This window comes from Drosophila takahashii, chromosome 3R (genome assembly GCF_030179915.1).
Source record: "Drosophila takahashii strain IR98-3 E-12201 chromosome 3R, DtakHiC1v2, whole genome shotgun sequence".
Taxonomy (NCBI): domain Eukaryota; kingdom Metazoa; phylum Arthropoda; class Insecta; order Diptera; family Drosophilidae; genus Drosophila; species Drosophila takahashii.
Genome location: NC_091681.1, coordinates 29,226,849 through 29,249,958, shown reverse-complemented (window position 1 = coordinate 29,249,958; position 23,110 = coordinate 29,226,849). Strand labels below are relative to the sequence as shown.

Sequence of the window (23,110 nt, the reverse complement as noted above, 5' to 3'; positions counted from 1 at the left end):
AACAAATTGAACAAATATTGTTTTTAAATTTTATTTAAAAAATACTTGCATATACAAAAACTTACATCGAGATATATTTTAAAAATGATTTATGTTTTCTTTATCGTTGTTTCTGATTGCTTCGATATGCTTTAACTTAAAGGCTCTATTTCTGCTATTTAATAATAATATATACAGAGAATGTGTGGTTCATGCATGGAAATGCTGGAAAGAGCTCTGAAGAAGAATGGCAGTGTCAAAACTACTGACTGGCTATAGAAATGCGGATGGTGAGCAAAGACTAGTAAAGAGACTAAGCAGTGAAAAGAGGAAGGATGTAGAACTATAGAGGACTGAAGATAAAGATATGGAGTCCAAAAAATGAATCGAGATTGTTAAACAAAACGTGGGAAACACAAATGGCAGTTACTTCCTAAAGTTCAGCAGCGTGTCGGGTATTTCATTGATGTAGTTCTAAAAAATTATATAAAAAAAATATATATGAAATATTTTATAGCTTGATCTCTAGATTATTAACTTACATAGAGAGAGGGGTCTACGCCATGACCGCCAAAGTCCGCCCACTTAGTCAGATCAATTGATGGTATAATACCGCTCTTGCAGGGCACACGGGGGTTACTAAAAGTATTTAATTTTTAATATTTGATATTTAAATAAAAGCCTTATAATTAATACTTACATTTCATGATCCGGCAAGACCATAGGATAAATCTGTACAGTATCAATCAAGTCGGTGTTGTCGCAGATCAAACGGGATAGCTTCGCCTTGCGGATCTCCTGCAGTTGCTCGGGTGTGAATGATGAGGGCTGGTTGGGCAGCTCATACCAGAAACGATCTCCACGGCGCAGATAACTCATTTGGGTGGCGATAACGCAGGCAAAAGTCGGTCCCAACATCGAACCGGGCAGGGATTTTTCAGAGACGCCGCCAGACCAAAGATCGATATCAGCAGGGTGTCTATAAAATGTTAGAATAATATTATTAGACGCTTCCTTAAAGTCATTATCTCATCTTTAAACCTACTCAAAGATGCTGCCATATCGCAGAACCGTCTCATTGGGCATGGAACCGTACATCTCGTCCCAAGTGTTAGAGGTGGGCAGACCGCAGAACTTCCTGAACTCCATGTAGCCGGGAATGCCAAACTCCCGACCGCGCTGCATATTAAAGGACACCAGATCCATTCCGAACCGGGCGCCCTCCTTCTTGAACAGATGATTGGTGACCTCCTGGGTGATCGAGTCGTCCATGGCCTGGGCCACCTGGTTCATCAGGCCCATGAAGTACTCATCCAGGACTCCAGCGCGGTACAGATCGTAAGGTCGCCTGATCAGATCCGACAGACGCTTGGAGGCAATAAATTTGTGGGCCTTGGACCAGCGCTCCACGGCTGTTGGCAGCAGGGAGTGGCCAAAACGGAAGGCTGCTCCGGCAAAGGAGTCAATGATGCCGGGATTTACTGTGGGATCGTAGCCATCCCAGTAGCCGTCCTTCTGCAGAACCAAACCGAACTTTTCCATCACTTCCTTGCCCAGTAAAATGGGCAGAAATTCGTTGAAGGTGACGTGCTGAACTATGGCGATATTGATGCGTCTGGATTCCTGGAAGAGGGTCTCATCGTCCCAGTGCTTGTTGATCTGCGATAATCCGGTAGCCAGTCGATTGTGTTCGCGGGCCATCAAGGTGTGCATACAGGTGAGCACCAGTTGCTCATTAACACGGATCTCACCGCCCTCGAAACAGTACATGCTTTTATTGGGTCGCGTGCAGCCCTCATCGGGAATGTCCAACTTGAGGGGCAGCAGATCCTTCAACCCGTACTCCTGGAACACCGGATTCATGCGCATCAATCCACCGTAGCCAGTTCTCAGCTTGCGGGCAAAGGCTTCCTTCACGCCATAAACGGTATTGGCATCGATGACACCTGTCAAGGTGTTGAACTGCTGACGGGATCCTTTGAAATAAATATAAATAATAGAAATAGTTAAAGTTAGTCTTTCCTAGCTTAACCATAGCAAAACCCACCTAATTTGCAGCCCGGACGAGGTGAAGGGAAGCCGCGCACGAAATCAATGCACTTGACATTAAACAGACGGTAGAAGTAGTCATCATCGGGAATGCGGATCTCATTGCAGTACGGGTGCTTCAGATGCAAAGGTCGCTTGCAGCACTCCTCGGGGTCATTGCGGTTAATGGGATCTGCAATACAATAAGATTAAAATTTAGATTATAAAGTCCTCAGGTTTAGATTTCGTTCAGAAGAGATGGTTAATCTTTTCCTTTTTAAAACCATATAACTTACCCAGTGGCGTTCCCGTGAGCGTAAAGTCGTGATCCATGAACTGACCCCAGGCGATGACCATCACAGTGCCCGCATGATCGTGGAAGCCATCGTCGGGATGCATGGTGCGTGAAACCACTCGGGAGAAGGGCAGATCCCGTCCAGTCACCGAGATCCTGGGAGCGTTGATTCCGTCCGAATATAGTGGGCCAATCAGGCGCTGGAATGGAGCATTTGCTGCCCCCCAGGTGGGATGCTCGATGTTGTTGCAGAGACCATCGAATCGCCGGTACTTTCCCGGGCGACACTCAACTCCGGCAAAGAACGGTGGACACACCTCACGGATCAGGGTCTTCGAGGTATCGATCGTGGGCAGTCCCTTCTCGATTTCTTCATACGATAAGCCATATCTGAAAAAGTAATTATAAATGGAATTTAGTCGCCAGTCAAACGTAATTATCACTTCATCTTAACGCAACTGCGGATATCGCTGAACTTGGCTCTTTCCTGCCGCCAACTTTTTGATCATAAAAAATTAACACTTTAATAAAAATAATGAGGTAATTAGCTTTAAAAATATATGTAATAAAAAAAATTATATACCTACACATTTTAATAAGTGATTTGAAACATTTTAAATAAACATTAAAACACTAATATGTAATTCTACATACTTTATTTTTTTCCCCGTGTAGTCTTCAGATTTTTATTGGAAAATTGCAAAAGTAACGTATTAGCCCAGTTAGCAAGCGGACCGCAATTAACGCGCTTTTGGCCCGGTCGACAGATATTGATGTTGATGCCTGACGTTGACAGTGGCAAATTTTTATGCTTTCAATCGGTACCTGATTATTATTTTCTCGATTTCTGTGCGAGACTTCAGTGCTGACAAACTGGTATTTAGTCGGCGGAGGAAGTTGTGTGTACCGGCACATAAATCGCCAAAGGGACCGACATCAACTCTTCCTCGAGTGCATGAGAAAGCGAGAAAAGCCAAAGGGAAACTGCGTCCGGCTGGCTATTGTGTGAAGATGGGAAGTGAAAAACTGTAAAGCTTCACAGTCAATTGGGTCGGCAATTTACTCGCCGAGGTTGCAGGGTCGCAGCACGTGAAAGTACCAGAAGTACCAGAAGTGTGCAGGGAGAAGATCTCCAAATGCGATATCTTTCAATCGCTCATCATTGATTTACATGAGCCATTCGCTGCTTAAAGTCGCCCCATTGTTTTCATAGAATGCCATAAAGCCAGGCAGCCGCCGAATTGGCCGTTTACAACATGTTATTAGCCACAATCAAGAGATTATACAACGGCAATTCAGATGTTGCAGGTGCAACAGTTGAAGATGCTGCCCCCCCTGGTCCGAATATCGGCTTAGACGGCGGGCTGAGTGAAAGTCGCACATGGGGAGGTGATGACGATGATGAGCAAAGGCTCCCCGAGACTCCCAAATTGTGGCCAACTGACTCGCCAACCCGCTTACCCAGATTCCACTCCCCAAAGACACAAAAAATTAAAACCTAAATTGGCCATAAAAATGGTAAACGCAAATATAATGCGCAGATTGTCTCTGCGCTGAGATATATAATTATATTTAACGTTTTAAGTCCCGGAAATTTATTTTAACTTTTGTAATAAGTATAGGAAAAATATTTTCACTAGTAAATAAGTTTTATAAAACTGCTACTAAAATTATCAATTCAATCATTTTTTTAATTAGCCCACTTTTAGGTAGCAAAAATGTCTACATTTATGACCCATTTGGTGATATATATTTTTTCCTGTGCAGCCGTTGAGTGCGCTGCAGGGGCCAATCGTTGGCCAACTGATCACATGGCAGAAAAAGGAAAAACCAAACTGGAAATGCTGTGCGGCATCTTCCGCAGCTTCTTTTCGAGGGGCAAGACAGTCACGCGCACTCTCACTGGCTTACTGGCTCACTGCTTACTGGCTTACTGGCTGTTTGCGAAGCGGTCCATTGCATAATCCCCGTTTGTTTACATCTGCGCTGCGAGCTTCGCAAATAGCTGCAAATATTTTTTGTTTGGCAAAAATGCGGTTGCGCCAGTTGGGAAGAAGGCTTCGACGAGCTCTCGAATGCACTTCTTTGGCTGTCAGCCACTGGCCATCAGTCAAAAACCTCAGACAATTAGCATTTGCATGTGCCGAACTTTCAAAAAAGAACTGGCGCACACAGAAAGAAATAGATCAAAAGATCCGAAGTGTGTTTCATCCTAGCGGTTTATCGAGTATTACGTTTTTTTAATGAATTAAAAAATACAATTTTTTTTAATGAAATGCAAATGAAGATATTTTTTTTAAATCACCTAATGCCTGTCATTGAATTTAGTTATTTATTATCTACTTTTATTCCTAGAACATCCTGTAATTTAAGTTAACTTTAATTTTTGGGAAATGTAAATTTAGATAATAATAATATATTCCCTTCTATGTGATATACTTTTCAAATATATATCGACCAACAAATGCAACTTTTTTGTTTCTGTGCTGATGAATTCGAGTTTGAGTTCCGATTTGTGGCGAGCGTAGAACCTTGGAGGCAAGAAAAGACTCATGCATATTTGATGACTGCAGGCGGTCTTTTCAGTGGTTCAGTGGTGCAGTTATCGGTGGTGCTGTGGTGCACGACTTAACTGCCTTGTCATGCGTGATTTGGCAATCGTTATTAGCGCCGAGGGAGATGGAGATCGTGGGCGTGCCAGGGCAACTTTCAAATGCGTTTAGCGCTGATTACTTACGTTCGGGCCAATTGAATGGAAATGTCGAGCAGCAGTTCGCCCACGGTGGCCAATTCCTCGGGCTTCCAGTCAGACTTTGGCTGAGCCACATCTGCAAAATACGCATGTGTGAATTTTAAATATTTTTTTTTTATTTTTAAGAAGATTAACTTACGAATACGCTTGCGTGCATCCAAGTAGGCCGCATTGATGGCATCGTAAGTGATGCAAGTTCCGGGTCCATTGTTGTAAGGGTTCCTGTAAGTAAATCGATGTGAAAGTGGTTTAAATTGACAATAACAGGCAATTTGTCCCTTATCACATGCTAACCACACAACCCACTTACGCTTTCGAGGAAGCCTGCGCACTAACAGATAATAAAATTATTGCCGGGCCATCGCGTAAAAAGCCACGTTGAAAGAACAAAGCCAAGTTTCCAATTCAGTATAGAACTTAACTTGGCCAAAGGAACATCGTCAGGATGAAGCAAGGAAACTTAGAGCAGAGTCGCAGTAGACTAAAGCAGATATTGGATGTCCATAAACCATATTATTTTAATGGGACACTTCAGGACGCTTTACCAAAAATATGCAAAGGTTTCTTATTCAGTGCAAAAATGATAAAGTGGATAAAAATAGTATTTCTTAGCATTTTAATTTTATTCTGTGTAAAATTCTACTATGAGGAAATGCAAGGAAAGGTATGGCTGCATATTATTATCAAAAAGAATAAAAGCTTATAAACGAACAATATTGTTTTTTCTATAATTTTTTTTTTTTTATTAGAATTGTACTCTTTCTTTGCCACGCCCCCTGCGTTACGCCCTTCGACCGCCTGAAAGTTGTGATTTTTGTGCGAATATTAAAAGTGTACCGCGTCTTGAAAATGTTAGCCCACAGGAGTTTGAGAAGAACTTCGCCTATAGCGCAGCCCCAGTTATTGTTAGTGATGCCACCAAAAATTGGACCGCAATTTCGGTAAATTTTCCCAAAAATTTAAAGAAAACAACTGAAACATACATCCAATGCACACTTTAGCTATTCAACTATTGGTATTTTCGCGACGTTTATGCCAGGGCCAAGCAAAAGCAACACATAAGGGAGTGTCAGTTTCTGCCTTATAAAACAGGCTTCTTTGATATCTACGAGGCTTTGGACATGCCCGATGATCGGGTTGAGCTTAGGCCAGGAGAACAGCCATGGTACTTTGGTTGGAGCAATTGTCATGCGGAAACCGCTGAGGAATTCCGGCGGCACTATGGAAGACCCTATTTTCTACCGGAGAGTTCTGAAAATAATGCTGTCGATTGGTTTTTCATTGGCACATCTGGATTGGGGGCACAAATGCATGTAAGTTTCAAGAAATAAATCACGTGAATGTGAATACAATCCAAAAATTAAAGGCAATAAATCATGGTCTTCAAGTGGACTTCCATTCTAAACTAATTAGGTAATTAACAAAAACCGTAAAAAATATTTATTTCTAAACCGTTAACTAAGAGTAAGAATATGATTTTAAATTGTTTATTTGAATGTAATAATATGCATTCTATTTTGAAGTCAATTAAAGATTTGTACAGATCTGCCAACAGTATTTTTAATGCCATTTGAAGTGCCGTCTTAAATTGAGAAATTTAAAAACGCGATGTGTTAGGAAACTAGTAAATACGTGTATTTGCATAATTTTTCTGATATTTGTCCGAACTGTCTTGCAGATTGACAATGTGAGATTGCCATCGTGGCAGGCTCAGCTGGCGGGCAGCAAGCGGTGGCTACTGGTCCCGCCTCCCGAGTGCTACCTGCAGTGCCAGCGATTCGATGTGGTGGTCCAGCAGGGCGACATAAGTGAGGAGCTGCTCGAAATAATCCCTAAAATGCATACTACTAACGTATATCTTCCCAGTTGTGCTGGACACGAACAAATGGTACCACCAGACCTTTGTGCAGCCGGGAGCCATCAGTCTGACCATTGGAGCTGAGTACGACTAAAGTTAACCGGCTGCCGGCGGTTTTTCCTCGTGACAGGAAATGGCTGCCTCGACGTCTCCATTCAGCTTGGCCAGCGGACAAATATGGCCAACTGTTACTGTTACAGTAACAAACTTAACTTTAACATTGCCATATTACTCTGCTTTAGCCAGCCGGTTTGTTAATTAAATGCCAAAAACACGCAAATTTCTTATGTCGGGCAGCTGGGGCTTCGCAGCCCGGGAAAATCTAACCAAAAATGGGGGCCACAGCCACTTCCTCGAATGGTGCGACATGTAAAACGCGTGTCAGGCGACAACGATGCGTGTTAACAATGCGTAAGTATTAAGTAATTACAACAACAGCTGGAGCAACTGCATCAGCAGCAGCGGATTCAGAAAATATGCCCACAAAATGCACAGCAACTGGCGGAGGAGACATTGCGAGCACACGCAATGCAAAACCATTTCGGCTAAAAGCAACATTTTTCACGAACTTGCCGTGTTTTTACCCTGTCACTGGGTAATTTTCCATAGCTTTAAATTTTCCGCTTTAAATCTATTTAGGCATTTAACTGGGTCATTTTTGAGGGGCTTCAACTGTAGCTTAGGTTAAAATATACAAAGCTATAATAAAAGGAATTTTTTCCTAAATAATTTAAATAAGTTCTAGCAAATCTACAATTTATTTGTAATTTTTTTTTGTTATTTGCTAAATTCACCACGAAATATAAAACACCTTAAAATTAAGAAAGGATCCTTCAAAAATTTTAAATATGAACAAGAAACTTCAATTAGCACTTCCATTTAATTTTGTGTTTTAATTAATTATTATGTAATTTATTAATTTTACTTTATAAGTATTTTTATTACTTTTAGAGAGCACCTATATGCCGCCTTTGGCAAGTTTAAAATGTTCATACATATTTCTTGGGCAAATTTGTCAAATTGAAATCGAAAATGGCAATGTCTGGCACTTAACTGGTCTGCCTGTTAATTTTAGCCAGCCAAAAAAGCCAGTCGAGAGCACTCTCGCACAAAATTTACGGGACTCGGGTAAGTTCAATGTGCGCATAGCCAGAGTTTTGGGCCAACTAGAAAGTGGCTTGCATGCGGCACGCACTGCGTCTCTTGCTGCAAGCCACTTTGGGTCCAATCCAATCGAATGGAATCGCATCCACTCCACTCCTTTCGATCCAACTCGTCCCGCCCCAGACACGGACTTGTACTTGTTATCCTGATTGTAAAGTAAAAACTAATGTTATGAATCCCGGCCCGGCGATCGCAGGTGCGCGGCTGCGAAACGCCAACACTTCCTGATCGGTATTGAGTTGCAGCGGTTCGGCGCACGCGGCGTATGCGTAATATTGTGAATAATTGCAAAAGCGTGTCGTAAACTCGCCGTGCAAAATATTCAAATATCATTTATCTATGCGGCCTTTTACAATCTTTTTTTTCATTTATTTTTTTCTATTTGAGAGAGACTCTGGGGAGCTACTTCGCTTACGCAGACAGCGATGACGGTTGTGCAGAAACAAAAACCGATGCAGATGGAGATACAGATACAATTGCAGACTTTCGGCAGACGGAGCAGAGGCCGCAACGAAAGTGGCCCCGGCCGAAACCTGTATTTAACTTTTAAGTAGGTTGTTGCGGCCAATTTTTCTGCATTTTTCCCAACTGACTCTGGTCAGCCAGGTTCAATAGCCAGGCCAAAGTCAGCGATAACGACTTGGCCCGATTGGCAAGGCTCACGTTTTCGCTGCCCGGCGACCCCAAAAATTAGCTCCACTTCGCAGTGACCCCCAGCACTCGAAGACAATCGAGCAATTGAACAATTTGCAATCTCTATCTGGATCGTGTGACATTTAAAATATGTACATCTATCTGCTGGCATAAGTGCAGCACGGTAAACAAAAACTTGGCCCAAGAATTTGTTCTTACCAAATTGCACCAAATATTTATTTAAGTATCATTTGGTTGACATAATGATTTCTCCCTGTGCAGACTGAAGTTCAGTTCAGGAGGCATTGTGTGTTGGCAGCGTTTCAAAGTCACTTTTCGAAATCATCTCGAGACAAAAGTTTGCCATCAATGGCTGCTGCAGCCCCACGGCAGCTCAGGTGTTTTTATTTTACTTAAGTATTTTTTCTCTTTATTTTTAGTTTTATTTTTCCTTTGGCATCTGCAAGTGTTGCAATGCCATTTGTTTTGGGTTGCCGCTGTTGTGTTGCCTTGCTATTTTTGTTTGCGGCTTTTTGTCGTGCGGTTTTGATTTTTTTCGTTTACTAATAAATCGCGCCGGTCTGTCAGGTGACTTCATGATGCGTCCGTCTGCATCACATGACGCTGAGCCAAAAAGCCTGTCGTCGCCGATTCGAGGCCAAAAACCATTTGCTGATTGCCGTTAACGAGTCGCCGTGACAGCGAGTGAAACGTAAGAAGCCATCATCACACCTGAGAACCCATTTTCCGAGCCATATGTTTTTCGCCAATAGGTCTGTTTTCCAACACCCTCTTCGGAGTATAAAACGCGGTGGGATTTACGAAAAACTTAACATTGAAGTGCCAGCAAACACCATGAGATCTTTGGTAATTATACTACTGGTAGCAGTATCCGTTGTGGATCTCAGGAGGGTGGTGGACAAGTCCAAGTGCCCCAAAGTTTGTGACTCGGACTATATGCCGGTGTGTGCTTCCAGAATCGGAGGTGCTTCTCCCAGCACTTGTACCTTTCCCAATGAATGTACCCTTAAATTGTATCTTTGCAACAGCAAACTGGGTGAGTTGGGGATAGAAATAATAATAATAATTATTTTTTCTAAATTTAATAAATCATTTCAGATTGGGAAATGGAGAGCAATCAGCCCTGTCAGTGGCCCGTTGGAAGCTGCGAAGAGATCGCCAATTTTTTGCGCAAGGAAAAGGATATATTTTTGCGAAAGGGAAAGAAAGTTGTTGCTGAGAACGAAAAAAAAAACCAAAGAAAATTGAATAAATTATTAAAAGCTTAGGAATTCCTATTAAGCTACAATGAAGACGTCGTCTGTCAAATGTTACCACTAACTTAGCCACTCGTGTTTAGCAACAGATGCAATCGCCTCGCACAGCGGGCCCCCGCCAAAAACTACACATATATATGTATCTGGGTAGTATGGGAATATCTATCCCTAGGCACTGCAACTTGGAAACGTCAACGTCAAAAGGCGGTTGCCGAATGATTGCCGCTGCTGTTTGTGCTGCTAATGATTGGCTCAAAGCTCGTGTGCTGTGTTGTCGTAGGTGTAGAGCCATGTTGCCACCGCTCAAACAAGCTGAAACAGCACAAACCAAGATTTATGGGTGTCAGTCGGGCAGCCAAGCACTGCGAAAAAGTTTCAATAAAAAGTGGAAAAAAATATAATATTTTATTTATTTTTTTGCAAACAATTCTACACTTTTTCAATTTATTTTTAAAAAACGTAAAACTTTAAAGTCTTTTCAAAAAAATTTCCTTTTTTTTTTATTTTGTGTGCATTTTTTTTCTACACTACGTTTCGATGTCAACGTTCAAATATTTGTGCCTCAAACATAACCCAGAATGCCACCGAGCCACTTTTTCTGCAACGGAAGACTAGATACACAGTTTCTATTTGTACTCACAAAGTGCCGCGGAATAGATTCACGTTGTAGTCGTAGACGGAGGAGCGACCGGGTCCGGCCAGCAGAAGTGCACAATCGGATCCGTGGGCCGTCTGGAGCTGCTCGCCAAACTGATGGTACTGCGCCTGCGCCGCCGCCACCAGGGACAGTAGAAGTATTCTGCAAAGAAACATGAGCAAAAGTAGGCAAATTAACACGTTATGCTGGCAAACATGCCGAAAAGAAGGCACGCCCCTTTGACAAATAGAAACACGCCTACGGCCGAAAAGCATTAATCAGTTCGCCAGTCGACTGGTATGTAAAGTAAAATTTGCTCAGACTAAACCGTAATTTATCACTGAAAAAAGATTTATGTAGAACTCAAACTTATGTTACAAATTTTTGTGTTATTACTGTATAAACTTTTTTAAAAAATTCTTGAAGATTGTTTTTAGAGAATTTTACAATCTAAAGTTAAATATTTCAGAGCATACTTTTAGCTTATTAAAATAACCTAAATTTCTAGAACCTCCATGTCTTAATAAATATCAGACATTTTCTCATATGCAAATTCCACATTAACTGTAGGTTGCAGCTGTCTGTCGATCGGCAGTCTTTGGAACCCATATGCCAAGTTGCATATTGTTTTTCGGACTCGCCATTGTTCGGGGCGTTTCTTTATCTGTCAGCAGAGGGGCGGGTGGGGAATTCGACATCTGACATCTGGCAACCTTGCTTTTATTTCGCGGCTTTAATGCGCTCGGATTTATGACTTGCAGCGCGTGTTAATCGCTGTTAGCTTTTGTCGCCTCGCACAAAGCGAAAGCCAAAAACAAAAAAAATCCCACTTTTTCGGGCCATTGTTAACGGCTCTTGATAAGTATTGATATTGATTGCTATTGTTATTACTGCCTTCGGCTAACAGTGAAAGTATAAAGTATAGGAACGCCATGCCCCTTTTTCTTATATAACCGAAAAAACAAGGTTTGCCTCAAATACCCTTTAACATATTAAGATTGAAGTAACTGGAATTGGTTAATTATAATTTTGAAAACAATTAATTACTTCATTTATTGAGATCACCTTGAGTAACTGAACTTTATAACTTGTTTGACCACCGAACTTAGAATTAATTGTATGATTTTAATAGAGATTAGAAAACATTCGAAATAAGATGAAGTCTGTACTTTTAATATAAATTAATAAATATTGGTAAAAAGTATACAAAAAATTATCGTTAATCGTATTTGAATGGAAATTTGTCTCCGTAAATCTTGAATGAAGTCCATGCTAATTTTATATTTAATTTGTAGAAAAGCTTACAGTACTTTGCAATTTTCCTAAAATCGCCGATGATTGTTGATAATAAGTACCTAAGGTTGTAAAAGCTGACGATACACTCAGCAATAAATAGTGAAAGTGCTTGGATTTTCATTTGCCATCTATCGAGGGTCTCATTTTGACGAAGGGCACAGCTCCCTGGCTATCAGTGTTGCTTATATAATCGCCAGGGGAAACAATAACGCACTTAAGTCCTTTCACTTTTCGTTTGACAGTTTGGTCTTTCGTTTTCGCTGACCAAGTCGAGTGAGATGCCTTTTAAGTGTATCCCATTACAAGGGTTTACTGAACTCCGCTCTCCGGATGAAAAGATTTTAGTGCACCTGCCTGCATTTTGTGATTAGTGAATTAAACATCTGTTTATTATTCGTTCTTGCGTATAAAAAGAATATTTTCATGGGGTATTTTGATCATTCGGAGACCAGAACTTTTCGTTGTACAACATGAAGTGTGTTTTCATATTTTTGATAATATCCCTGGGACTATTGGCTTTGACACAGGCTGATGAAGGCGGTGTCAGGTGCCCACGACCTTGTACAAGGGATTATAGGCCTATTTGTGCCGAATGGCGAAGGGGTATCATACGTCCCATTGTGAGTCGTTGCACTTTCTCCAATAAGTGCGCTTTTGACAATCAAAGATGCAGAACGAATCAAAGTAAGTTACATTTTAGTAAATAATAAATATGGTTTACTAACTATGAATATTTATAAAACAGATTGGGTTGTCGTCGACGAGAGGCGCAAGTGCAGGAGTCAAACTCCCGATTGCGATGAGCTCCGAAGGTCAGCAGAAATTTGAAACCCCTTGGAGACCTTTGTGCCTATAATAAACCCAAACTTTTCCCGCTCATATTACATCTGACTTTGATTAATCACAGGCTCCGCAAATAAACAGAAGACTTGCACACTCTTGACCAATGTGCGGTCATAATTTTTGGTTTACAGCTCACACGATTTGCAACTCTTTACGCTTCTCGCTTTAACTGAGTTAAATGATTATTAAGTCTGGTTACCAGCGAGTGGCTTTCATTTCGGTTTTCGCACAACAGTGAATTTGGTTCAAGGCTGCCCTTAAAATATTTCGAATCCGTGTGTGGAGCGTGTTTTTGAACGCTTTTGAACGGAGCGCCTAGTTCATTAGCCATCATGACAGGGCAATTAGAATGCAAACAAAACGCACTCGCCCACACAGATTGTGAGTACTTTAGTTGGCCGACATGCCACGCCTAGGCAAATACGCGTGCCACAAGGGGGCAGTGTGTGCTTTTGGCTTTTTGCAGATTTAATTGCCGGACCCCTGATGCAGATCAGAGTTGCAGGCCACTGCGTAAAGTCAATTAATTGTTGCTCGCCTTTGGGGTGACAGCTTTTGTGAAAGGCCAGCACGCAACGTCCTTCTGGCCAACCTGCCAACCGGCCAAAAGCCATGCCACCACTATAGGCACATATCTGCAATTTATGCACACTCGCATGCATATGCAATCTTTACACCTGCCCGCAAGAGTCAATTAATTTCGGCTCGTCGATTGCTGGCCAAACGACTTTTACATAAATCGCAGCTCTGGCTTATCTAAGGCACTTGGTCACAGCAGTCGGTTTCTTTCGGATGACACACATATCGCGGAAAATTCGACCTTTTTCGGGGGACTGGAACTCCCAACTAACTATATTGCAAAAAACTATATAATATAATAAATAATTTTTATATAATTGTATTTAATATTTTAGGTTATTATATCACGAAAAATGTATGGTAAATCGTAATATGGAACTTATTAATTTCAATTCAAAACTTCAAAATTATTTAATTTTACTGCCAATATTATTTAAAAGTTTCCACATTCTGTAATAGTAAATCTATTGTTATTCAGTGCTAAACAAACGTTTAACTAATTTTAAAAATGTAGGTACAAATATTTCTTTTAAATATATTAAACATTTTAACAAATAATTTTTAATAAATTTGTTTAGCAATAAACTACTTGAATACTTATTTTATGTGTAGTGCCAAACAAAGAACGGGCGCAGTTGCCCAATTATGGTCGCCATATAGGACGATCCCTGCCACATGTGTGCATATTTTAAAGCGCATCCAAAAGTTGACATTTGCTAATAATATATTTTTTCCGAAGCCAGCGCTACGTTAATTGCCCGATGCATTGTTAGACTTTGTGGAGAGCTGCCGATTGTATCGCGGGGTTCGCTCTGATGCCACTTATGTCATCTTGGCTCAGGCAACTGAATACCTGGGAGCAGGGCCCCCGAAAAGGGGCGTACCAAGTGCATAGGACTTTTTGTTGGGATCTCTCTTTGTTTGCAGCTTGCCACATCTCTCATATTGTTGTATTTTGTCTTATATGTAAATTGCCCCGTCTTGGTTAGTTTTTGATGTCATGTAAATGTGTGGAAATTACTTTTGTAATGCACAGAGAAAATCATAATTTATGTTCGCAGCATTTCCATTGATAGTGATAAAGTATAGTCAAATGAAAATATGACAGAGATCTGAAAATGCTTAAGATGTCTTAAGTTTATCTTAAAGTTGTTTACTGGTTTTCATATGCGACGACAGTCGCTTTCGTTGATAGTGATTAAGTGTGGCGAAGCGAAAATATGAGAGATAGCATTTTATTGCCTCCAACATCTTAAAGTTTTCACAGAGGTGTTGGTTGCATTTTTTGTATCTGCCAATCGAGGTTTATGGCAAGGCCCCTACTATAACTTCACACAGTTTTACTCACAAACTTTGGATAACATTGTGATAAGTGGGTAAGACTTGTGATGAATATTATAACTCAAACTTCCATTGTAACATTTAAATTTGATTTTTAACTCGAATAACTTAATTGTAGTAATTTTTTATTAATTAATGAGTTTTGAGTGCATTGAAAAATTAAAATAATTAAATATTGTCTGGTCGAAAAATAGAGCACATATTTGCTGACCTCACTTCTGCATTTATAACTCTTAAGAGCGGTGAGCCTGAAACTCTAAACCTTTCATTAGCGATCATTTATCATTTGACTTTAACTAACCAATACGGCAACCGCATTTGAATAAAGCCAAGCTAAAGCCACTCGATCGCCACGAGTCGAGTGCCGGCAATCAGCGATGTGCAAATACAGCGGTATGCTATTGCACTTCCATCTATCCGCTCGCCTAACTCATGCTGAGTGGATCTCGTTTCTGGGCCCGATTGCTAATGCCAGGCCATGCTGTTTTAATTGTTGCACTTTGCTTAGATTTGCTCAACGCTTTGCTCTGGCCAATTGCTTAATTGATTCTGGCCAGACAGGTAGCGTTGATGTCCAATGTCTTCACATCCGCCTGGCATTTCGCAGGCAACTTGGGAAAAAAATATAAAAAACTGTGCGAAACACAGCGAATCGATGGGGCACACATGGCGCATACTTGATTAACGGCAGAGCAATTGCAACATGACGCACATTTATGTGGCATTAGTGTCGCCTTCGATACTTTATTGTGCCATAAATTGGCAATGCAGATTCGATGGCACACTGTACAAGGAACGATAAGCGGGCCATAGCTGCCTTAATTCGCTCTCTGACCCACAAAACGTTCGCGATCCTATCGCCGCGAGAAAATCTATTAGAGCTCCCACAGCTACACGGAGAAAAAAGTACCCATAAATATGTAAGCTTTAAAACATTTTCAGGATTTTTTATAAACATTTTTTAAATTATACATACGATTTTATTTAAATTCACTGAGTAATTATTTAGAGAGCATTTTGTTGCGTAAAAATGGAATTTAAGCCAATATTTTGGTAAATTGCACCTATGAGGAATGGTTCTTTAATATCCTTTTTTCTGTGCAGAATTTGCGGTATGTGAAGGGTTTTGATATATCACCCGACCGGCACGCAATCGCGATAGCATCGGAAACGGCTAACGTGCGGTTTATGGACTGCACGGTCTCAAATAGAATGTAACCGAGCTGCTACTGCAGCTGGCCAGCGAATCGAAAAAACCAACTGAATTTGGCTTTGATCTCCGCACCAAACTGACTGATAACCGAAGCCGGCAATCTGACGCTTTTAACAGCTTATTAATTGGGCGGTCGCCCCTTGCAGATTTATACCTGGCCAACTCGCTGCTAATTGCATACAAATTGCAGTGGCTAAGCCAAAATCAGTGGGACTGAGCCAGAGCGACAAGTTCAATGCCAGGCTTATTGACCGAAAACGCTCGATGCAAAACTGGCTGCAGCCTGCCATTGATTGTGCATAAATCAAATGAAAACCACTTTTGCAACTGACATTAAGTTTACAGGCGAAGAAAAAAGATAACTAAATAGGTAAAAGTGATTTTTCTATCATTAGTTGATATACCATTCTTAAAACAAAATATTTAACCACTAATAACTAATTATAAGTTTATTTTCAATGAGCAAAGAGAAAATAACTTTTATTATTATTTGGCCAGTACAATTTTCAACATTTTAATGAAGAATTTTCTTTCTGTGAACTCTGATTTGTGCGTTGGCTCTCGGCGAAGCCGACCGCCTTGACTTTCTTAGCCGAGTCTGAAGTGCACTTCTCCCCGGCGTCTGAGCATCCTCAGCAAATGACAGGGAGTCGCGAGTGGGCCACGTGAGCAGCAGACACCTTTCACCTGGCAGTCTTACAGTCTGGGTCCACCACCAGGTTCCCCAAAATAGCTGCAACAATTACCAAATTTTGTGCTCATACTTTGGAGGCATTCGATGGCTCGGCAATGCCTGGCAATTGGCACATCGTCTTGATCATCGTCATCATCATCAATTTGAGTGCGAATGTTGCAAGCTCAAAATATAAGAAATAAAAACACATGAGCACTCCACTTGGCCTGCCTACAAATAAGCCAAGTGATTATTCGGGTTCGGTTTGCTTGAGCCCGGCTGTTTTTTGAGTGTTGCGTTGCCCAGCATACCGAATGCCGACATGCAGCATACTTGTGCTTTATTTAAATACGTAGTTTTTCCGAAAAATATACACAAAATATGTAACTGGCGGTTGCATCTGTTACCGTTGCTGTTACTGTTCAATTTGCCATCAGTTGCCACATAATTTCTGACTAGTGCACATACAAATCAAAGCCAGCACGCGATTTGGGTTACCAGGGCTCTCACGATCCCATTCGAGAGATCTGCTGCGAATTGCGTCGACAGGCCCTGCATTTCAATTAGCCATCTCTGCGGTCGGTTCTCTGATAAGCGGGCAGCGCCGCCTTGGTAGCCAGCTTTTCACTTTCGGTTCTCACGCTTGTGGGCGGCTTTTAATTAATCTAAAAACTGGGGACTTTATTTATCTTTTTTCTGCAGTCAAACTGTGAAAATTCCGGTAAATTCAAGTAAATTTAATACCACAAGTTGCCCTACCTTGCCGTTTCCAGCAACCATTTTAAAAACTGTATTTCATTTTGAATACTAATAAAATTTAATTTTTCCTTACATTTTTTATTAACTACCAGGATGTTAATTAGGCCTTTTGGTATTTAAATATTGTATATTCCGTAATAAAAATACACTTTCTTGCATTGTCCCAATTTTTAGACTTGTCTCATTTATGAATTTTTATGAAAACAAATACCTTACAAAGCACAACAACTTTTTCTTTCGATCTATGCTGCAGAACATAGTTTTCTTTACCTTTGTTCTCCTTTTAACAGTAATGCCCAATAAGTTTCATTTTGACATGCCTATTTGCTACACTTTCTCGACCTGTGAGTCAGCACATAAAGAAATAAATAAAGAAAATATTTTCACCCGAACAAAAGACCCAACTCGAGCACTTTTCAGTGGCCCAAACAGATCGCAGATCGGGCACGTAGTTGTATCATCAAATCAGTGTAAATAGGAGGCCCACCCCTGGCGTCCATTCATAAAGAGCAGCACGTTCGAGCACCCGTCCACTCGATCAAACCATCACCACCATCCTCTGCGGCCATGATCCCTGCTCGTTCAGCTTTCTTTTGTTATAACATCAATCAGCGATGTTCGCGAAATCAAAGCAACATAAAAAAAAATCTAATTTACCAAAATATATACCGAAAATAGAAAACCCATTCAAGTGGCGGCTGTTGTGGGCAGGCATGACGTGAATTTGGCTTTTGAAAGTGAAATGATTTTGAGTAATTTACGTTAATGTAGCGCATTAATGGCGCATCATCAGCAGCATCCGAAAAGAAGGAGATCTCCGAGTCAAAAGTGAATGTTGACCAGCATTCACTTTAAGAAATCGAGCAGTTGCAAAATATTATGTACCCAACGGATGAATACACATATATCCATCAATGTAAGGCCTCCGAATGATTTGTTTCAATGCCTCCGCCGCTCTTCACCGGGGCAAGGGATTGCATGCGCTGTGCGAGTAATTGTGGCAAACACATCAGACAGACATTTTGCCCAAAAATGGGGAAAACAACGGCAATATGCTACCACAAGTCATGGCTTTTGCTGCCTCTTGTCTTGTGAACCTTGTAAGGCGGTTTATGTAACGAATCCAGCGCCAAAGATTTTGCCTGCGGCCGCCATTTGGCCACAAACAAAAGGCCCCGAAAAAAAAATTGATCGATATAGGCACGGTCAAATTTCTATGGCTTGAAGACCTGCTCGTTAAATAATATTTAATGACCCAAATGATAAGGAAAGGCTATCTCTCGAAAATCCGAATTCAATAAATAGAAACCCCCCAAAAATAAATAACTGAAAAATAAAATTTTAAAATTTTTTAATGTTTTTAAAAAATAGTTTATTGCTCTACAAATACTTTTTATACTTTTTTTAATTTTAATGAGTCAGGCACCGTTCAATTTCAAGTCGAACTGTGACAGACTTCGGTTTTGGCCCTCATTAATACGCAGCACAATGCGACTTTTTATCGCCCGGTCCCGATCTCGACTTCGATTTGAGTTCGATTTCGATTGCGATTGGGATCTTTGAATGCACTTCGCATGCCGCTTTCCAAATTGGCACTAACGCCCTGCCTTGATTGTCTGATTTATATGCGAGCATGCAAATGGAGTGGCTGCAGTTAGCCAGCTGAAAGCCAAAAGTGCTGGCAGCCTTGACACAAATTCAGCCAGGAGAGCGGCAATCAACGCCGCCCACCCCCTCGCTTGCTCATTTCTTTCACCTGCCCCCCCAATTATGTCTTCATTTTATAACATTGCGCGCAGAGCTCGAGACCGGATTGGTGGCAAGTCACGAGGCAGATGTGGCCTGCGAGCCAGGAAATCAACAGGTTGCTCCGTTTCTGGTCTTCTACATTTAAGGAGAAAGTAAAACGCTGCCTGATCGATTTCAGCTGGCAACTGGTTGAACGTGAAGTTCAACATCCATCCACAGGCATTGTGCAACTCGCTTTGAACTTCGCATCAAATGTTAATGACCCCGTTTGGCAAACAGCTGAAGACTGAAAACCAAAAAACTACGAAAAAAGAGGCAGAGCTGTTTGGTTCTTGGTCATAACTATGTTTTATGGGACCTGAAGACAGGGGACTCGGAAAAACAAATCAGCGAACGAGGCGACCCAGCGAACAACGGACAATTAGCAGGCACTCGCTAAGTTCCACCCAGCCGGGTTTTTTATGCTTATTGCAGTTGGCCACGTTGGCCAAGTAATCGAGGTGTGAGCAGCCGGCAGGCTAACTACCGTTAGCCGATAGAACTCGCCGGGAAGTTATGGCCATGTCCCCCAGGTACATGACAAATCACCTGGACACGCCCCACGCCGCCTCGACTAAGCCTGATTAAAACGAGGGCCAGCTTCGGCTTAGCCTTGGTCTAAAGCGGATAAACTCCGGCTCGATTGCCTTGCACTAAGTATAGAAATAACAAATACGAAAATCCAATCATAAGTCAATTCCAAGATTTTTAATTTAAAAATTGGATCCTGCATTTAACAGGGATTAATTTAAATGTCAAACAAATATTTAGGAGGAAATAAATGTTATAATTGGACTTTTTGAACTTTTGTTAAATTAAGCTTTTAAACATTAAATAGAGGACAGATTAAATGCGTATTATGTAATTTTATAGGAATTCAATATGGAATTTTTTATATAAATTTCCAAGAGCATACGTATTGAAAAATATTAGAAAAAAACCGTTAATGGAATTTTTCTTAGAAATTCCATTATTTCAATGTAAACGTTGCAGTTGAATTGCTATTTGAAATATAATACTAATTATTTGTAATTGTGTGAGTAAAAAACAGTTTTTTTATTTTTCTCTAATAAAGGAGACAAAAAATGTAAATTGTATAAACAATTTATCTTTAATGGAGGAAGCCCAATAATGGTTTTTGTTTGATTATTTTGTGATGGTAAAATAATAGACTTTAAACGTTATAAAAAAACAATAAATTTCTGTTTTAAAAACCAAACTGTTAGATAGATATAGATATTCAATGTCTATGTGAAAATATAAGTTATGAAAATATGAAAATGCCATTTAAAACTATTTTTAACGATCTAAAAATAATGAACCGTTTTTCTCCGCCTTTTAAAACCTCAGCTGGCGCCCAATATCTTATCTTACGCCTAATTGCTATTTAAATTGAAACCGAAAACTCCCGCTGAGCTCTATTTTAAGCCCGCATCGGAGGTGTGATTTTCGGCTTTTCGTCGGAAGCTGAGATGGCCAAGAGCGTGACCTATACGCTCATTAATTCCGTTGCTCCAGGCGCTGATTTGTTCATCATTACGAGCTGGGGATGGCTCGTGGCTATGGCCAGATAGAAAGTGGCAGGAAGCCATTAGCATGGGAAGTTGTTAGACAAGCAAAAAGCCAACCAACTCGGTGCAGAGGTTGGCCTGAATATAAATGAAATAATCAAAACACATATATGGCGCAATGCCGTTTAATCACTCGTCGAAAATCACAAGAATGCCGCACATAGCGAACGAAAACTTTCTGTGCCAGCGACTCAGAACTTTCCAGCTAACACAAACACAGAGAATAATAAAATAAAGAAAAGAACAGAGAAGAACAGAACGGGAATGTCGGAGAAATGTTTACAGAAAGTTGTCATCGGCCAGCGTCAGACACGTAAAAATTACATAAAAATGAGCAGGAATATGGCTAGAACCAGTCACCAACTTGGTCTAGACATTTCAGAGACGCCTAGGCGAACACTTGCCACACACAGGAAATTAACTGGAAAAATGTGTACCAAAACTAAGAGTGCGGCTCATTAAAAAATAGCCAGCGAACATACCTTAAGATCATTTTGTTGACGTTGCACGTTGCCACTTGGCCGTTGGCCGTCGTTGTTAATGACTTCTATAAATGCGTTGAGTATAAGGTGGTATATGGGCAGGCCTTTGCTTGTATTTGGTTAGCGAATACTTAAAGCCCAAGAGCTGTGAATTAATCCAATTATGGCAGACGATGGCCCACGCCAAGTTGGCCTCAATTAATAACCGCAGAGTTCGTTGCCTGAGTCTTTCGTTTTGCTGCCAGAACCTGACAATTATCGAGCACTTGTCACGGCTGCGGGTAGCTTTTACTATCGCGTTTCACCCTTTTGTCACTAATTTTTACTTCTTCTCTGCAATGCACTTGGCTTCCTGCACACTCACTCACTCACACGAAAGAGCCCGAAAGTCGATTTCTTTTTTTTCTTCCGGCTGCACAACCGCCACGGAGTGTGTCCAACAATTAACTGAGCTCCGCCAGCCGATGCTGCCACAGAAAAGCCAAAAAAGAAGCTAACCAACGGAGCCGGCCCGCCGTCGACGTCGGCGTCTGGGGAGCAGCGATAGCAGTCAGCCGACTTCGGTTATCAGCTGCCAAGTGCCGGCGGCAGCAGCGGCAAAAAACAGAAAATACACAGACGCCCCGAGAAAGACTCGTTTCTGAGCGAGAGTTTGAGTGGAATCGAGTTGCCCTGCGTGTGGTTTGTTGTGAGGTGAATGGAGCGTTGCTGTGGTGGATTTGGTAGAGCGCAGTTCGTGTCTTAAGTCTTTCGATTTTGGTGTCTCACTTGGGGTAATTATTTATCATTATTATAGTTTACTTATTAATATTTTTACTTATTCTTGATTTTAAGAGTAAATAAATGTAATTAATTTAGGTGTATTAACATTTAGGTTTTAAGAGAAGAGTTCTCAAATCTTTTAATTTTTTAAGACTAACATCTTGCTTAAGAAGTCATTATATTTTAAAATGATCCCCCCTGATGGGGGATTAAGGGCGATGATTATGAATATTTATTAAAATAAAAATCGTATATTTTAATCAGTAATCAATGTTTATTAAAATTAATTTTTTTTCAAGCTGTGAAACATTTTTTATTTGCCTTCCAATCTATATGATGACATTTGAAAATGTCATTGGTAAGCAAATAGATTGCCTAAGTTATATTAAATGTAATAAAATATGCAAAATTCAATTTACGGCCGACTGCAATATTTAGAAAAAAAGTTTCAAAAGTTCAAGGCTTGAATTGTATTGCAATATAAATAAAATTTATTTACGAGGCCTGACAAGGTTTAGAAAAATGTTGTCGAACTCATGATTTGTTTTGACAACTGGATTAATGTATTTTCTTGATACAATAAACAATTAGATAAATTTACATTTAAAAAGCGACTTTTTCCCTCTAAATTATCATTAACATCTTAATTTAAGTCCATTAAACGGAGTGCAACCAAATAATTCCCCACAGTAAACACACATTTCACTTTCAAAGACTTGGTAATTATTTAGTGACGGCTTAGAGGCACAAAACAACTCCTACACCGCTATCTGCGATCTTCAATGCCCATGTAAAAATAAAATCTCAATCTGCAGTCGTTTCTTTTTTCTACACGTACTTATTCAATTTGCCAAACCGAGCTGCACCTTCGGCAGACCAATCACTTAGAGCCTCGTCGAATCTGCGGTATATCAGTGCGAGCCAATTAATTTAATTTGTCAAACCGCACATACAAATCAGGCAAGCCTTCAGCATAAGTCAAAACGCGGAGGGAGTATTCAATAAAGTAATGCAAAGGAGTTTAATGGTAATAACCGTAAACCAGAAAACGTCAAAATGCGGAGCAATCGATATTAATTTCGCCCAAGCACCGCAGAATGGAGTTTTCCTGTGGTAAATTTGTTGTATCTTTGGCTTTGGCAAACAGTCGAGTCCATATCGATTTTTTGGCCTTTGGCTT

At 40.6% G+C, this 23,110-nt stretch overlaps 4 protein-coding genes across 4 annotated transcripts; 3 read left to right on the top strand and 1 right to left on the bottom strand.

Moving 5' to 3' along the window:
- Nucleotides 1-15: 15 nt before the first annotated feature.
- On the bottom strand, nt 16-21,304 carry cysu (Curly Su). Its single transcript, XM_017160084.3, has 10 exons — nt 21,169-21,304; nt 10,627-10,785; nt 5,194-5,276; nt 5,040-5,130; nt 2,304-2,692; nt 2,027-2,200; nt 1,025-1,955; nt 680-958; nt 522-618; nt 16-453 (listed from the first exon to the last, which is right to left on the bottom strand). The coding sequence occupies exons 1-10, from the start codon at nt 21,177-21,179 to the stop codon at nt 406-408; spliced, it is 2,262 nt and encodes a 753-aa protein (XP_017015573.1). The 5' UTR covers nt 21,180-21,304; the 3' UTR covers nt 16-405.
- On the top strand, nt 5,288-7,367 carry LOC108069836 (uncharacterized). Its single transcript, XM_017160087.3, has 5 exons — nt 5,288-5,718; nt 5,804-5,995; nt 6,056-6,367; nt 6,733-6,862; nt 6,921-7,367. The coding sequence occupies exons 1-5, from the start codon at nt 5,500-5,502 to the stop codon at nt 7,004-7,006; spliced, it is 939 nt and encodes a 312-aa protein (XP_017015576.2). The 5' UTR covers nt 5,288-5,499; the 3' UTR covers nt 7,007-7,367.
- On the top strand, nt 9,534-10,022 carry LOC108069837 (uncharacterized). Its single transcript, XM_017160088.3, has 2 exons — nt 9,534-9,766; nt 9,829-10,022. The coding sequence occupies exons 1-2, from the start codon at nt 9,565-9,567 to the stop codon at nt 9,996-9,998; spliced, it is 372 nt and encodes a 123-aa protein (XP_017015577.3). The 5' UTR covers nt 9,534-9,564; the 3' UTR covers nt 9,999-10,022.
- LOC108069782 (vasotab-TY1) lies at nt 12,131-12,747 on the top strand. The gene is made up of 2 exons (XM_017160021.3): nt 12,131-12,603; nt 12,665-12,747. The coding sequence occupies exons 1-2, from the start codon at nt 12,390-12,392 to the stop codon at nt 12,745-12,747; spliced, it is 297 nt and encodes a 98-aa protein (XP_017015510.2). The 5' UTR covers nt 12,131-12,389.
- Nucleotides 21,305-23,110: the final 1,806 nt, after the last annotated feature.

What these genes read in the sequence shown, in the direction of transcription:
- LOC108069837 (XM_017160088.3), top strand. Translation starts at nt 9,565, where the DNA reads ATGAGATCTTTGGTAATTATACTACTGGTAGCAGTATCCGTTGTGGAT. An exon ending in TCTTTGCAACAGCAAACTGG is followed by an intron (nt 9,767 to 9,828) that starts GTGAGTTGGGGA and finishes AAATCATTTCAG; the next exon opens with ATTGGGAAATGGAGAGCAAT.
- LOC108069836 (XM_017160087.3), top strand. Translation starts at nt 5,500, where the DNA reads ATGAAGCAAGGAAACTTAGAGCAGAGTCGCAGTAGACTAAAGCAGATA. An exon ending in AAAATTGGACCGCAATTTCG is followed by an intron (nt 5,996 to 6,055) that starts GTAAATTTTCCC and finishes TGCACACTTTAG; the next exon opens with CTATTCAACTATTGGTATTT. An exon ending in GATTGGGGGCACAAATGCAT is followed by an intron (nt 6,368 to 6,732) that starts GTAAGTTTCAAG and finishes ACTGTCTTGCAG; the next exon opens with ATTGACAATGTGAGATTGCC.
- LOC108069782 (XM_017160021.3), top strand. Translation starts at nt 12,390, where the DNA reads ATGAAGTGTGTTTTCATATTTTTGATAATATCCCTGGGACTATTGGCT. An exon ending in AAGATGCAGAACGAATCAAA is followed by an intron (nt 12,604 to 12,664) that starts GTAAGTTACATT and finishes TTTATAAAACAG; the next exon opens with ATTGGGTTGTCGTCGACGAG.
- cysu (XM_017160084.3), bottom strand. An exon ending in TCGTCCGGGCTGCAAATTAG is followed by an intron (nt 1,956 to 2,026) that starts GTGGGTTTTGCT and finishes TTTATTTCAAAG; the next exon opens with GATCCCGTCAGCAGTTCAAC. An exon ending in CGATATGGCAGCATCTTTGA is followed by an intron (nt 959 to 1,024) that starts GTAGGTTTAAAG and finishes AACATTTTATAG; the next exon opens with ACACCCTGCTGATATCGATC.